At 38.3% G+C, this 15126-nt stretch overlaps 1 protein-coding gene across 1 annotated transcript; it reads left to right on the top strand.

Moving 5' to 3' along the window:
* The first annotated feature begins 858 nt into the window (after nt 1–858).
* Nucleotides 859–14851, top strand: LOC135994405 (radial spoke head 10 homolog B-like). Its single transcript, XM_065644930.1, has 20 exons — nt 859–1112; nt 1844–1919; nt 2175–2243; nt 2437–2610; nt 3606–3691; nt 4316–4436; nt 5293–5469; nt 6161–6302; nt 6798–6922; nt 7380–7569; nt 8263–8374; nt 8457–8536; nt 8641–8789; nt 9409–9516; nt 9967–10143; nt 10948–11070; nt 12246–12297; nt 12804–12914; nt 13979–14174; nt 14605–14851. The coding sequence occupies exons 1-20, from the start codon at nt 859–861 to the stop codon at nt 14798–14800; spliced, it is 2718 nt and encodes a 905-aa protein (XP_065501002.1). The 3' UTR covers nt 14801–14851.
* The last annotated feature ends 275 nt before the right edge of the window (nt 14852–15126 follow it).

Here is a 15126-nt window from a genome sequence, read left to right as displayed (position 1 = left end):
AGTTGTGAGGCGAGGGGCGGCGGCCGGGGGCTGCGGGGGGTTCGGGGCCTGCTTGGGGCGGCCCTGTGGGCAGGAAGGGCCTCCAGCACCGGGCAGCCCTCAGCGTCCCTCGCTCCCCTTCACGGAGCTGATCCGATCCTGTGATCCGAGCGGAACGAGGCGCTGGCTGGAAGCGGAGAGTTGGGGACATGGCGTTTGTTTGAGGCGGGACTTGTCAGCCCTGGCCCCCGCAGCACGGGGGCTGGATTCTTGTATCACAAAGCAGTGATGATCGGCCTGTGAAATGAGGGGAATTGTGGTTACAGCTGTTGAAACGGTCCTGTGACCTTCAAACTCTCTAACTGGCAAAATAACTTTACAAGCTATAGTGGTTATTATATGCTGTAGCTCAATCTGCAGCTCCTAACTTTGAAAGTAAGTTAAATCAATACTAGTGCAGCTGGAACTTAAAAACCAAAAACAAACCTCATCAAACTCATATCTTTGAGAAATGGTTTTGAACTTTTCCACATGATTAAATCTAGACACCTAAAAATCTAATACAGATGGAGACCTCCATGTAGCAGAAGTAAGTCTACTGACAACACTTCTGTAGAGTGGTTTTGATGGACTTCTTAAAGATAATTAACAGGCATCGCTTCCTGGTAGCCCTGTGGCCTCCCACAAGCTGAAACCACCGCCTTGAGGAAGTGTCATTGCAGAAATAACTTAAAATACATGCATGGATACACATTAAGAAAAGACTGATAGTTTTTCATGTAGGTAGCTCATTTATCTTTTGTTGTTTGTTTTTTTAAATCAATAGGGGAAAAACCTTTATACAGACAGTAGATGTTCAGAAGGAAAAATTGAGTAGTTATGGCAAAGGATAAGAAGAAGGATGGCAAGAAAACAGAAAAATCTGCACGTCCTTCTGTTCCTTCGCATGATACTACAGCTGAGCGTAGTTCAACACAGCTGACAGATTTGCAGACCTCAGCAAATGGAGTGGAAGAAACAAAGGAAAATCCAGTGACATCGGATAAAGAAACAGAGGAGGTAGAAGAACCTCCAGTCCAAGATGTTCTGCAATACTACGAGGAGCCTAGTCTTACTGAAGTTATTGTAAAAAGGTATGCTTGTTACAAATACATCCAGTGAAATCAGGAATTCATCTAAGTATCTCTGGTGTACCCAGTGTCATACAGAACAGGGATTGGACTCTTGGTTTGAGTCACTGAATCATGTTATTCAGACCTTGTAGCTGTGACACCGTGTGAGACTGATACCTGTGGAATTCTGCTGCCTTTTTGTATCCTGGAGAGTTGCTGCTGCTCTCCATTTGCCAAAAGCCTCGTTCTTTTAGCTTGTTCACCTGCAGCGGAGTTTTGTCTTAAGTATACAGACAGTTGGTGAAGAAAGTATAGCTATGTCATTTAACGTTCAGTTGTTGTTGCCTTTTAATGTTTAGGGCTGCTCATATCCCTTAAGAGTATGCTAAACTGAGGAAAAACGGTGAATGGCAGCGTTAGCCAGACCCTTTGGTAGTTCCAGGGGGCTCTGTGTGATGTTTCACACACTGACTGGGTTGCCTGGTTGTAAGCTAGTGGGTGCTACCGATGTGATTTGTTTTCTTAACTGACAGAAATGTAGGTCTGAAGCAATGCAACAGTTACGTGAAATGTTACAAGGAAGGTGCAAAAAATTGGAAATTTTGTTGTAGCTCTTTTTTTCTGCACAAGATGCAACAACTGGCCTGTGTGTAGACCATGGTAAATGAAAGGTCATTTTTTGTATGTCTATTGTGATATAGGTCTACAGGCAGTGACTTGAAATCTTCACATTCAGTTTGTTTTCCTTGTAGCTATGAAGGTGAAAAGGTCCATGGATTGTATGAGGGTGAAGGATTTGCATGTTTTGAGGGGGGAAATACGTATAAGGTGAGTGGATAAATAAATATATTTAAAAAGTAATAGTGGATCAAATTCTTTCTCTAGAACAGGCAGGCTATTTCTTTTAATGTAGGTGGAGGTTAAGCATTCAGAATGTGTGAGCGTTGAAAGCTTTGTTGGTTTCTGGCCTTAAAACTCTTTATTTGAAACTAGGAGGGGAATGAATATGTCATTTTGAAATCTTTAAAATTCAGTTGTGGTAAGAACAAATTTGCAAACACTGTCGTTCTCTTCATTTTACAGGGCATGTTTTCTGAAGGTTTTTTGCATGGACAAGGGACTTACACGTGGGCTGATGGAGTCAAGTATGAGGTAAAGTGCAATTTACTTATAACTGAACACAATTACAGCCAATTAGATGTGCAAATTCAAGGAAATTAGATAAGTTGCAGTAGTGGGTACAGTACAGGTGGCAACTGCAGAACTATGGCAGTGATTTCAATCGCTGAGATAGTTGGGGAACAGTGAGTCTTAGTTTTTTAAATGTTGTAATTTAATCTTTTAGGGAACATTTGTTAAGAATGTGCAGATGCTTAATGGCCGTTATACGTGGAATGATGGCAGCATTTATGAAGGATCAATCAAGAATGGACTTAGGCATGGGTTTGGATTTTTCAGGAGTGGTACTTGTCCTGTTTCTTACATTGGCTATTGGTGTAAAGGCAAAAGACATGGAAAGGTAAGTAAAAACACAAAATGAGAGCATGGTCTTGGGTGACTCCCATCCATGATCTTATGCTATATAGAGATTTGTTTTTCCTAAGGATCTTCTCTGAAATCGTGAATGCTAATTAAAACAATTGGGGTGGGATCTTGTTTGTAGTAGGAGGGATGAACAGTGTCCTAAAAGAATACTTGGCCTATTGGGTGGTTTGTCCTTTGTGCTGCTCCAAGGAGGTGATGACAAAGTCAAAACTGATGACTGCATTAGTAGCCACATAACAATGACAATCAGCTTCCCAGCAAAAACAAAGTGATCCTGCTTCCCAAATGTGTTAAGCAGACCAAGTATGATAATTACTTACATGAGGTAAGGCAGTCTTAATTGTAACGTCTAGTTCCAACTTTTTATAGGCAAGTAGTGCTCTTATCTGCCTCCGTTTTGTGCATCCAGATTGAGACACTCTTCTGGGCCTGACATTTTGAAGACCGATGCTCAGCGTTTGAGGAAAATCCATTCTAATCACATGGTTTTAAGTTGTGTGTCACTAATGAGACACTGAAATCACACAGGCTGCTGTGGATGGTCACCAGTGCAATGGTCTGTCTAGTTTGCTTTGAGAGGAAGCGATCAGATGAAGACAGAACAATTAATGCTGTAACCTAGTGTTGGAATTGTCAATGAGTCAGGAAACTGATCTACCTCAGAGTGACTACTGTGGTGAAGTTGCCGATGTTAGCTCTCTGAAAGCATTTCCAAGTGGTTTGAAAAACATGGTAGACTTTGAAGTGTAATAAGAATTTTTTTTAATACTTGGTCTGTCTTAAGGTCTTAACTAATATTCATCAAAAGAGGTTGCTTTTTTATTTGTCACATCAGTGGCTTTCAGTACAGTGTCTTGAAGTGACTGTAATAAGAGGGCGATTACAACATTGCATACAAATTACTTAAAATGCTTATATTAATGTAGATTAATATTGAGGTATTTAAATTGACTATACTGTTTGTTTCAGGGTACTGTTTATTATGATAAGGAACATACCTCTTGGTATTCAGGCGACTGGGTAAATAACATCAAAGAAGGATGGGGAATGAGATGGTAAATGTGATAACACTTGTTCTTCGCATTTTTTATCTTACATGTAGTATCATACAATTTCTTCTGTTTATAATGGATACAAATGCTACCATTTCAAAGTAGTATGTACTTTATGCAGTGGAATAAATAATTGTACGATGTGCTTAATAATAGTAAGATAGATCTTCTCTATAACTTGCATTTTTATGTTGGTATATTTCTATTGATCATTCCCATAAAAGAATATGTAAAGATAAAATATCAAATAAGTTGGGTAAACCACAAATCAACATCTAAAAACAAATACACTCAATTGATTTGAACAGATGGAGCTGTGTTCATGAATAAATGAATTATTTGTGGAATTATATATAAAATAATACTTTGATTAGCTATGGCAAAGACTCTCTGAAAATAGAGAACTGGTTAATATTTTTACAGTGACTTGTAAATTAAAATAGGAAGGTAGCAGTGGGTACAATCAAACCTCTGTATACGTGACACAGTGAGCAACTTTAATGCTAATATTTAGCATTAATAAATGCTGAATTTATTAGCAGTTAGGTTTTGCATAAACCTTGCTTTCATAAGACTCACTCAGAATTTTGTTTGAATGGGTCATTAATTTTTAGTGTTTTCTTGCAGCTATAAGTCTGGAAATACCTATGAAGGTCAGTGGGAGAAAAATGTACGTCATGGAAAAGGAAGAATGAGATGGTTGACAGCTAATCAAGAGTATATGGGACAGTGGGTGTATGGCATACAGGTATTAATTTCTTCCGCAGCAACCTCTTTAGTTCAGAATCTGTCCATTACTCCAGTAAAAGCAGATAGGGAGTTTTGTGTGATACCAGAGCTTTGTATGATTTTTGCCAGTTGAGGAAGTGGAAATATGCTGTTTATTTTAAGTTGATTCTCATTTTAGGAGTATTCAAATTTTAAAAGGCTTTTGACGTAGACTTACAAAATCATAATTTAATATTCTAATGGAAAATATAAACCTTTTTCATTAAAAAAAGGTTTAAAACATTAAATGTTTGTGACTATACTTAGCTTGAGGTATGACTTCAGCAGTGAGTATATGTGGCAGTTTACTTCTGTGTCACCCGCAAAATACTTGACCAAATTGTTCCCTCTTGTAAAAGTTTTATGATAGAAGGAGATTTCTGGCATTTTCTGTGCTTTCTACTTATTATTCTGTTGGGAAGAGAGTGTGAGCTACTTCCTCTGTCTTTTCACTCTGCATAAAATTGTCAAGGAGTCCGGCTTCTGGAACACCGTGGCTCTCTGTCTGGTGTGGTGTTCCTCAGCTGCCTGCTCAGCATTACGGTCAAAAGGATTCAGGCTGGCAGGGTGTCTCCAGAAGTCCTGTTGGTAGAGCTTGCTCAAGTACATGTTGATTCGGTGTATCCTCTGAGCGCTTCTCCCACGCATCTTTGTAGAATGCAGCTCTGTGGATGGTTTGAAGTCCAGCAGCTGTCAACTGTGTGCTTTTAATTGAGAGATTTGCCAACAGTGACTCTTAAAGATGCCCAGGTGGTTCTGCTTGTTAAAAGTCTGGACTTGTAGCTATAGTAGCTCTTCTGGAGACTTTTTTTTAAACATAGAATTTTTTTTTTCAGCATGGATATGGCACCCACATATGGTTTTTGAAGAGAATGCCTATGTCTCAATATCCTTTAAGGAATCAGTACATGGGTGATTTTGTAAATGGGGAACGACATGGCCATGGGAAGTTCATATACGCCAGTGGAGCAGTGTACGACGGTGAATGGGTTTGTAATAAGAAGCACGGCAAGGTGAGGATTGACAAGTAGCAAGACAAAGCTACAGGCAACACCAGAGGAGACTATTCTGCTCTGTGTAGTGGATTGCTAGATTTCTGTACGGAAAACCACATTCAATTTGTATTGTGGGTGAAATCCCAACAGAAAGGGCAGGGTCCACTGACAGCAGCAAGAGCCCTTCTGGAGATCTTGCTGGGCCACAGGTTTGACTCTGTGGTTACATGTGTGTTGTGCGTATTGTATGAAGAAATACACCTTACTGCAGAGATTTTCAGTGCAATAGCTGCATCTTGATTTCTGCAGCAGTTGGTCAGTACTTTTCACTCTTACACTATGAGCTAATGGATTTCAAGCTATCCTTGCACAGAGATGTTCTCACATTCACACAGTGTTTTAAAAAACCTGTGAGCTGAGTGCCACATGTGCAAACTAAAAATTGCAAACAAGTCTTTCTATATGGGGGGGGAATGTTTTTCCTCAAAATACTTTTCAAAATTGAACATATATATCGGCAATTATTCATCCCAACAGTGTACTTTAATTAACAGATGACGAAGTATTATATAAAAGAGGGTAGGAAAAAATATTTTGCTTTGTTTTATCTCATTTTAGCCAAGATTCCTAAAAGGAAATTTGACTGAGAATATTAGGGTTATTTTTTCTGATCTTTGATTTATATTGAAATTAATCAATCTGTCTATAGGGCAAGTTTGTCTTCAAGAATGGTCATGTGTATGAAGGAGAGTTCATAGATGATCGTATAGTAGAATCTGCAGCTTTTCAAGTGGATGCAATGGTTGCAGAAGAGCTGAATGCCATTTGCACGGGAAGTTATTTTGACACTGGTAAGCAGCTTAAGAAAACAAATTCTAATCAGTTCACATTTCGTTGTTCCTTTTTTCTATAATGTGAAGTTGTTTGTACTTAAGAGCCAGATATATTTCTTAAAGAACTTTGAAGATGGGAGTTTTCTTAATAATTAATGACTTTTGCTCCCATGCTTCTTGTTTCCTGTGCATGACACTTGGAGTTGAGCGACACATCCATGCTACATCTTTTAGTGCTGTTGGAACATTGTTGTCTGAAAGTTTTGTAACATATGTAATATTTGAATTTCCTTTTGCCTAGGGGCTGGACTTGACAAAATTACTCTTCAGTTGTTACAGTGCTGATTATTAAAACTCTGCTCACTAAAAAGGAGTCTCTGTTATTCTTAGTTTGAAGTCAGTAAGATAAGAAGAAATAATGTATGAGTTTTTTCCTGTGTGTGTTTGTGTGTGTGTGTGTATATATATATATATATATATATTAGTCTGTTCTAATTAATTTTATTTACATAGTAGAAAACATCACAATCATCAATGGCTCAAAAGATACTTCTGCTCTGGGATCAAATATTGAGTTGGATTTATCTTCACTGCTTGACTTGTTGCCAAGAGAAGAGAGGCATGAAGAAGTAAAACAAGTAAGAGTCTACTGTTTAGTGTTTTCAGTTTCCCCTGCACTATGTTTCATATTATTTTATTTCTGGTTTATTTTTATTAAAGTAACTCTTTCCACTGAAGAATTATTTGAAAATTTGAAGACCATGAAAACAGAAAAACAAAAAGAATGGACAGAATTACCTCTTCCTGAGCTTCCACTAGAAGACAATAAAAAATATGTAAACATGTCTGGAGGTGCATTCAGCAACTACCTTTACCTCCTGTGAGGTTTATCTGCTGACAGAGACTAATTTATTCAGTCACCAACAAATATGTTATTATAACTATATGTGAGTCATGTTCTCACGAACACTTAAGCAGGGATATGGTCTTCAAAGTTACAAGATCCAAAGCATTATATGCCCAGTTGCAGGATCAATACAAGCTGATCCCTACTTGCTGTGAGACGATGCTGAAAACATATCCTGCTTTATTTAGGTAGAATTTGCTGTGTTGAGACATATGACAGAACTGAGAAGAGTTTACACTTTCTACAGCAGCTTAGGCTGTGATCATTCTCTTGACAACACCTTCCTCATGACTAAGTTCCAATTTTGGCGATTTCTGAAGGACTGCCGGTTTCATCACTCCAACATAACTCTTGCTGAAATGGATCGGTTATTGAGCGGTTTGTATTTCTGTGGATTGCGGTCTAGCATCTAGAAATTTTAATAGTAAGCTGTGGAGAGTTGGAGTGACAAGTTTCTACTAAGAGCTCAGCTCTGGTACTTCCTTGGTGCCTGTGAGTTCTCAGGGGTGCATTAACTTCTCCAGGCACTTCAGGTGCTTAGGTGAGAAAATGCAAAACTGAAATACTACTTTAAAATTGTTCTAAAGAGTCATCTGTTCAAAAATTGTATTCAGCCCTGGTCCTGCTTCTACTATTACATGCAGTTTTAAGAGGTCTGAGAAAGAAAAGTGGAAGAAACAAATCTTTTTTTTCTCTCCCTCCCTCCCCACCGTGCTCTTAACTTTAGTTTGCATGTACTGTCTTTTGTTTCTTCCATAGAGACTGTTAATCAATCAGTTCCATCTAGAACTGCAGGGTTTAAACCCAGCTTCACTTCCTCTCTCACTCCTGGATGCTGAGTGGATGCGTTTCTAGAAAGAGAGAATTTGATAAGATTCAGCTATAGGGGAACAGTTCTCCCTTGACTTGCTTGTTTGGAAGTGATGCTGTGTCTGTCTGATTCTTCCAGGAGTTTCGTTAGACTGTGATAGGTAGAGATGGGGAAGATAAGAAAGGCTGACAAGTCAATATGCCTATAAGCAGTTAAATGTACATTATAGCAATAGAGATTTATTTTGTCGAAAATTTTAGGTGATAAAACACCACTTGAGGAGATACATTGTCCACATCAGACTTTACTGTTCAGAACATTCTTATCTTATCTTATTCGTCTGGCATTTCATATCTATCATGAAGACCACAAGTAAGTTTCATCTTTTAGTGAAATTTATTTCAGTGTAACCAGTTTGAGTTTTCCCAGACGAGTATTTTTGTTTCAACTGCAGAGACAAAGGTCCTTATCTGTGTAAGTGTTTCTCAGAAGTGATGTCCAGGAATGTTACTCCTGCTGCCTGTCATATCCAAGGTGAGTAACGGTATTTCTTCTGTGCTGTGCAGAATTCATCAATTAGTACTACATCCATCGCAGTTTTATTGTAACTGTTATTTTATCCCAATTAATTTTTAAAGGTACCTTATTTTCTGAAGAACGATGCACAGTTTTTGCCATGAACTACATCGACAAATGCTGGGGAATATATAGAGCTTTTTGTAAACCAAGCACCAGACCTCCATTTGAACCTACAATGACAATGAGGCATTTTCTTTGCATGTTGAACGTAATAATTGCCATCTTTTTTGATTTTGTGTGCTTAGATGTGCTTTATTTGATCGGTTGATATAAGCATTTTAAAATACTTCCTGTGGCTTCTGCACAGTTGAAAACGTAGGAGCAATGTTTTTTGTGCAAACTGTTCACAAACATTATAGTTGTTCTTCAGAAGTTATTTATGTGCTTTTGCAGGATTGAATTCCGATTTTGTACTTGATTATTTCAGATAATCAAACGTTAGAAAAATGTGTTTTAAGGGAATAGAAATATTTTTGTTGGCTTTTTTTTTCCCCCCTGTCCTGTAAAATGTTTGTATGAAAATGTCTTAATGGTAGAACTCAAAGACTTGCAGCTTTTGAAAATAATACAGTAAACCATTTTAGTAATGTAATTTTTTGATATTTTTATTTATGAGCTTTCACAAGTTCTTAGCACTGTTTTTGCAGTCTAGGAAAAATTGCCATTGACTTCAGTAGGGCTGGAATTTCACTCAGTCATTAATGACATATGTGGAAGTATCATTTGAAACCACTAGAAATTTTGATGCAGGATTTAAAGAGAGTTTGATTAGGTCCATGTGGGAATGCCTTCAGTGCTGTTAACGTGTAACATTTACTCTCACTCAGGATTTTAAACTTCTCAGCAAACAATTAACTGCTTCAAGAGTTGTGGAAATACTTCTCAAAGATGGTCCACCTCTGCATGACAGCAGCAGTACCAACCTGGAGCAGGAGGTGTGTAAATGACGTCATTTAATTTATTGTTTTAAACACTATCTGATAAACCGAACACACAGTGTAAGTCTTACTAAGGGATTCATTATACACCCATTCTTCAGGTTTCTGGAAGCATCGTATGCAATGAAATGTTTTAGGTAATAGCAATAGTTGTGTGTTATTTGTTAGAGAAATTTCTCATAGCTCCAGATACAGCAAAAACTATCCAGTATTTTAGTTCAGTATGACTTGTGTAAGGCATAACACAGTATATCACCTTCTGAATTTTTTGAGCTTTGGTTGTTCTCAGTTTTCTTCAGAAGAAGGGACATTTCAATACATAAATGAGGCCAGTGAGGCTTCACAAACAATGACTTTTGAGTTTTTTGCTTGCTAAGGTATATATGCACATTAATGAAAGTATTTTACAAAATGAATTAATTAATCACTGTTTTTGTTTTACTCTAGTTGGTTTTTCTTGAATTTGTTGAAGCTCTTCTTGATTGTGCATTGGTGTTTGTTACTGGTGATGTGATTAAGGAGCAAGTAGATCGTGATAATCAGAAAAGGAGTAGCTTTGGAATCACGGGCCTCTCCGAGGGAACCACAAAAGTGTCTCAGTACCCAGAATATTCTCTGTCCCAGGTAAATTTGATGCAGACTTGTTAAATATTATCATATGGCGCTTTAGAGGGCGAAGTCAGGCCCTGTGAATGTTGAATGTTTCCCGAACATAAAAACCAATTTCTTCTTCTTGCATAAACACTCATGTGATTGGGTCCTTCTGCTTTTTCTGTTTGTAGCTACTTTAGATCGTAACATCAGTATAGACAGTTTTAACACAGTTGCACATTTTCCTAGGTAACTGTAAATATACATAAAGTACTCACAAGTCCTCTGGTGTTCAAAGGGGAATTCACAAATGAGTTGACTGGTGGCAGATACATCTCTGCTGTTTGAAGCTGAATGTCTCCATTTGCCCTGTAAAAGCGGCATTGCAATTGTTCTATGTAGCAAGACTTGCTGTTGCCCAGCAGTTAAGCTATGCTCTCTTTTTGCTACACTTTTGAACAAAGATTTTGTAGGTTGTGAGATGCTGCCTGTGACTCTTGTGCAATTTAGATGCACAGGGTAGTTGAAGGCATGACTTAGGCATTGTTATTCAGAATTATGCACAAAATGAAGGTATTTTTATTAAGTCAAAGACCATTCGCAAACACTTGATTTCACAGTCTATAAGCCAGTGGTGCCACTGAGCACCACCGCTCTGCATTCTCTGGCCAATTGTTTCCATCCTATGGAACCCATTTCCTTGTATCATTGCAAACATTCATGCAACTGCACAGTGAAACCATCCAGTAAAAATACTCAGATTTTCCAAGAGTAAAAGAAAGTCTTAGTTTAAAATGTATTTAATATAAAATTCTTCTTGTGTTTACTTTTTATTAGTGCACTACCAGCAGAAGTGCACCTGGTACAGACATAAACGATGACATTTCCGAGGCAGTTGATCATTCATGGTTGTCTTCAACCACAATTGTACTATCACAAGACGAAATAAAGAAACATGAGGTATGTAGAAAGCCCACACTAAAATATGGAGCAGAGGGTTTGTAATTCATGGGTGATAGAGTGGCCAAGGTAGTTTTAAGTTTGGAAAGGGACTAGAATTTCATCTATTATATTAAATACAATGTGTTCCTCTGCCTGGATCCATGTATGAGCTTAGAAGTGGTGCATTTTCCATGCTAACAAAGCGTTTGCTCCCACACATACCCTCATATATTGTTATTTAGAATATTGGGTGGTATCTTCTACATTAACTAAAAAGTAGTGAATAACACTAGAGTTTTATCTTTATTCACAAGGTGGGGAATGAGAGGCTGAGAAGTGGGCAGAGAAATGTAAAAGCACTGGGGAAGGCAACTGTAATGTAATTCATAAAACACTTTTCAGAATTCTTTCAGCAAACTTCTCACCTTCACTGCTTTGACAGTTTTGTACCCAGTGTATGACTATAATGAGATTCTTGTTCCAAGAACAAAAATGGATTCTCTTACCCCTATGATCTCGGGGTAAGATAGTAAGGATTATTGTTTTGTACTGGATTTGTGGAAATCAGACAGAGAATTTGGAAACTTTCTGACTTTTAGAAAATATACCAAGACTTAGAAATTAGAATTGTGTTTGGTCTGAGTTTTCGTGAGACTTTTACTATCACTTGTCTGAAAAGAGTGGCATCATCAGGCTGCAGAAGATGCTGGGGATGTCAGCTGGAAAGATTTCAAAGCTGCTTTCTCAGATACACTCTTTAATGTTGCTCTCTCCTTTTCACTCAGTATAATTCCTGGATTATATTTCAATAGTCAGGAATAGAAATTCATCGTTGTTTCCTCAGGAGCAGAAGAATAATAGTATGTAGAGCAACATGTAAGAGCAGAGGGACGTCTCAGAACAGGAACTTTGATTCTCTGCACTTCTGTCTTTGCCAGCTCTGAAGTAGGATCACCCTACTTCCCTGGCTGGTGTCAGAGGTAAAGTGTTAGGAGTGATTTGCTCATACTTGAAAGTGTGAAATGCTGTTGTAAGTTAAATATTTTGAAATAGGCATAATTGCAGAATGCATTTGACCGGCAGAATGCTTTAGAGATAGGAATTTGCATGACTCAAATGGACAATGTGATTTCACTTTTGAATTTGAATACAAGTCCAGGCATTCAGTAACTGAATTTAAATCTTCTTGCCAGTCACAGGGACCTTGTGAAGGCAGAGGGCAACCTCCTCAAGAATTTCTACTGGGTGAGTACTGTACTTACCGTGAGCCTCTATAAGCAGTGGTGCTAGAGGAGATTCACACTTTCTACAATTTTAAAAATTATTAAAACAGTAGCTGGTCAGTGAAACAGCTGGATGTATTGCAGTTACAGAGGGGAGCTGCATTCAGTTTGGCAGTTGACACGGTTAATGTTTAGCTTTCCACTCTTGCTATACACAGACAGCTGGGCAGGTTTGAATCTCTGAACTTTTTGTGCTTTTTGATTGGAAGCTGTCACATTGGCCTTAAAATAACTTAAAGGCTTTTTAAAATGTATTTTTTCCTGTTCTGTCCCACTGATTGGGGCATGGAAACAGGAGATTGAACTTTGTGTTGTGCCTTCATTAGAAGCAAACTTTTTGTCAGTACAGAAGTATTTCAACTACAGGTCAAGCTGGAAGGTCAGATGACATTTCAGCATTTGTGCTGGACATTTAATTCACAGAATTACAGACTGAGCAATTTTAATTTTCTTTCTTTGCAATATCAGATACCATCCTCTCATTTCATACAACTCCTGGGGATGTCAAAGACGCTCCATCATTGCTCAGCAGGGATGCAGAAAAAGAACAAGGTTTCTGTCTGGCAAAGGAAAGGACAGGTAAAGCAGTTGTACTGTTTCAAGACTAACACACACAAAAAATCCCTCATAGCTCTTGAATTGCGGAGTTCTAGTTCTGTATGCAGATTTCAGTTTGTCACAAGAGGGCAGTAAATGAACATTCATTCTGGAGGAGGATTTTTAAAGAAAACTTTTAAAATATTTTTTTAAAGAAAATGAAACTTAGTAAGTAAATGAGAAGTGTAAGTACTGACTTAGTTTCCTGAATTTTAAAATGCCACATAATATTTGTAGGGCATCTATAATCTGTAATTTGTATTTACTCCATGAAAAGTTCAATCTCTAAGCCTGCCTGTGGTTTTTTTTGTCTCTCAGACAAATAAAGTGTACTACTGCTATGTCTTGCTGCTTTTACTTAATATAAGAATTATTGTTAATGGTGTGCCACCAGTAGTTGGGATATCTTCTTATGACAGGCCAGCATTCACGCAGAACATAAATCAGTAAGAGCATTTTCCAATGTGGAGGCTAGTAACGTTTTTGTACCATCTCCCTTCCAGCTGATTAGTGGATCTCATCTGGGTGGTTTTTTGTGCTTGTTAAATGTTTTCTGCAGATGAAGAACCCAAATCCAAGAATATAGGTAGACAAGGATCTTTGTGTAGTCATCAGCTCTTTCAGACTGAAAAGTTAACAGATCTGAAAAAATACTGTTTCTTGAAGGACCAGCAGTGCCCAAGCCTGGTTTTGACAGCCAGGACAGCTAGCTGCTTGCATGCAACTCTGTTCTTTCAAGCAGTCATGTTCGCTGCTCCATTCCTCATGCACAGGAGTCATGGATACTGACTTGTCATCAGATTACTGCAGAAGACATTCCTGTTCTTTTGTTGCCAGTCCTAGGGACGAATCACTCTGAAGACCCAGAAAAGGGCCATCCCCTTTCGCACGCGTCAGTTAAAAGTTTCTCATAGTTGTCATGTTCTGTACCACGCAGAAAACAGATTTTCCCATCGCAGACTAACAGATCTGAAGTATCGTAGTCCAAACTACATTTGAAATAGAAGTGCCCTGCTAACTAAACATATTTAATTTGCATGTTGCAGATGCACCAAAAGAAGCCAAAACTGAACAAGATGCGGAATGTAGTTTGTGGATGTGTCAGATGCAAATCTTTTTTACAACTAAGTTCTTTCCTGCCTACCAGCATGAAGAAGTGCTGGTGGAAAAAATAAAAGAAAATCGAATACATGATGCTGAATTAGCTGAGCTGCGAAAGAACAAGGATGAGGAACTGGCAAAGTGAGTGTTGTATCTTATCTTGAAGTACTGGTATCTCTTCTACTAACAAAATTATTGAAAGTGAGAAGTGTGCTTTAATGAAGTAATATAGCATAATATAACTGGGCAAACAAACTCATCCAGGGACATAAAGAATGTAACTCGTGTGACTGCTGTTACTGGTGGCAGTGCTAAATACAGCCTGCTTTCAGGTTACAGAACTCTTAACTCTGATATTTCCTGGCACTTGAGCCCTGCTCTGTGTAAAGGCAGTTAATACATTTTTTGCATACTGTAAGTCAAACTTGAAGTGGTAACTAGACAGATTTTCTGCTTCTCTACATTCTGACAGTTTATCCTGCTCACACTGTGAATATAGCTGTAGTTGCTCGGCCAGCAGAGATGTCTCCCCGCCCTTACAGTATATTAAATTTAAACTTTGTTCACTCAGAATTATTGCTGAAAGAGAAGCAGAAGAGGCAAAAAGGCAAGCAGCAGAAAAAACATTAGACTCCAAGAGTGCACATTCTAAGGAGTCAGAGGAGCCTGACACTCAGTCAGTGAAGAAGGAGGCATCCACCAAATCACAGCCGGCTGTTAACAAGGCACCTGCTGGCAAAAAGAAAAAGAAGAGATCAGTCTTCTGATGAGAACTACTGAAGCTTCAAGTAACTACTCTTTGAATAAGGAAAAAAACAACAACTACTAGAGAACCAGATTTCCAGTAAGGTCTAATATACAAGTACAATAAAACTGTTTGCACAAGACACGCTGGTTTCAGAGGGAAATGCTTGCTCTTACACCAAGGGGCTTGGGAAGAAGAATACAGTCATTTACATGAGTGTCACCCTTTAAACAAAACTATTCCAGAAGTCAGTATCTGACCTGCAGCTAAAAATTCCCACAGTGTTAAGTTGATAAAAGAACTGAAACCTTGTCATGACCGTATTCCCCAGTTAAATGGCTTCTGCTT

The sequence above is a fragment of the Caloenas nicobarica genome, chromosome 14, assembly GCF_036013445.1.
Source record: "Caloenas nicobarica isolate bCalNic1 chromosome 14, bCalNic1.hap1, whole genome shotgun sequence".
In the NCBI taxonomy this organism is placed as follows: domain Eukaryota; kingdom Metazoa; phylum Chordata; class Aves; order Columbiformes; family Columbidae; genus Caloenas; species Caloenas nicobarica.
The sequence above is the reverse complement of the archived record's forward strand: the minus strand, read 5'-3'. Positions and strand labels throughout refer to the sequence as shown.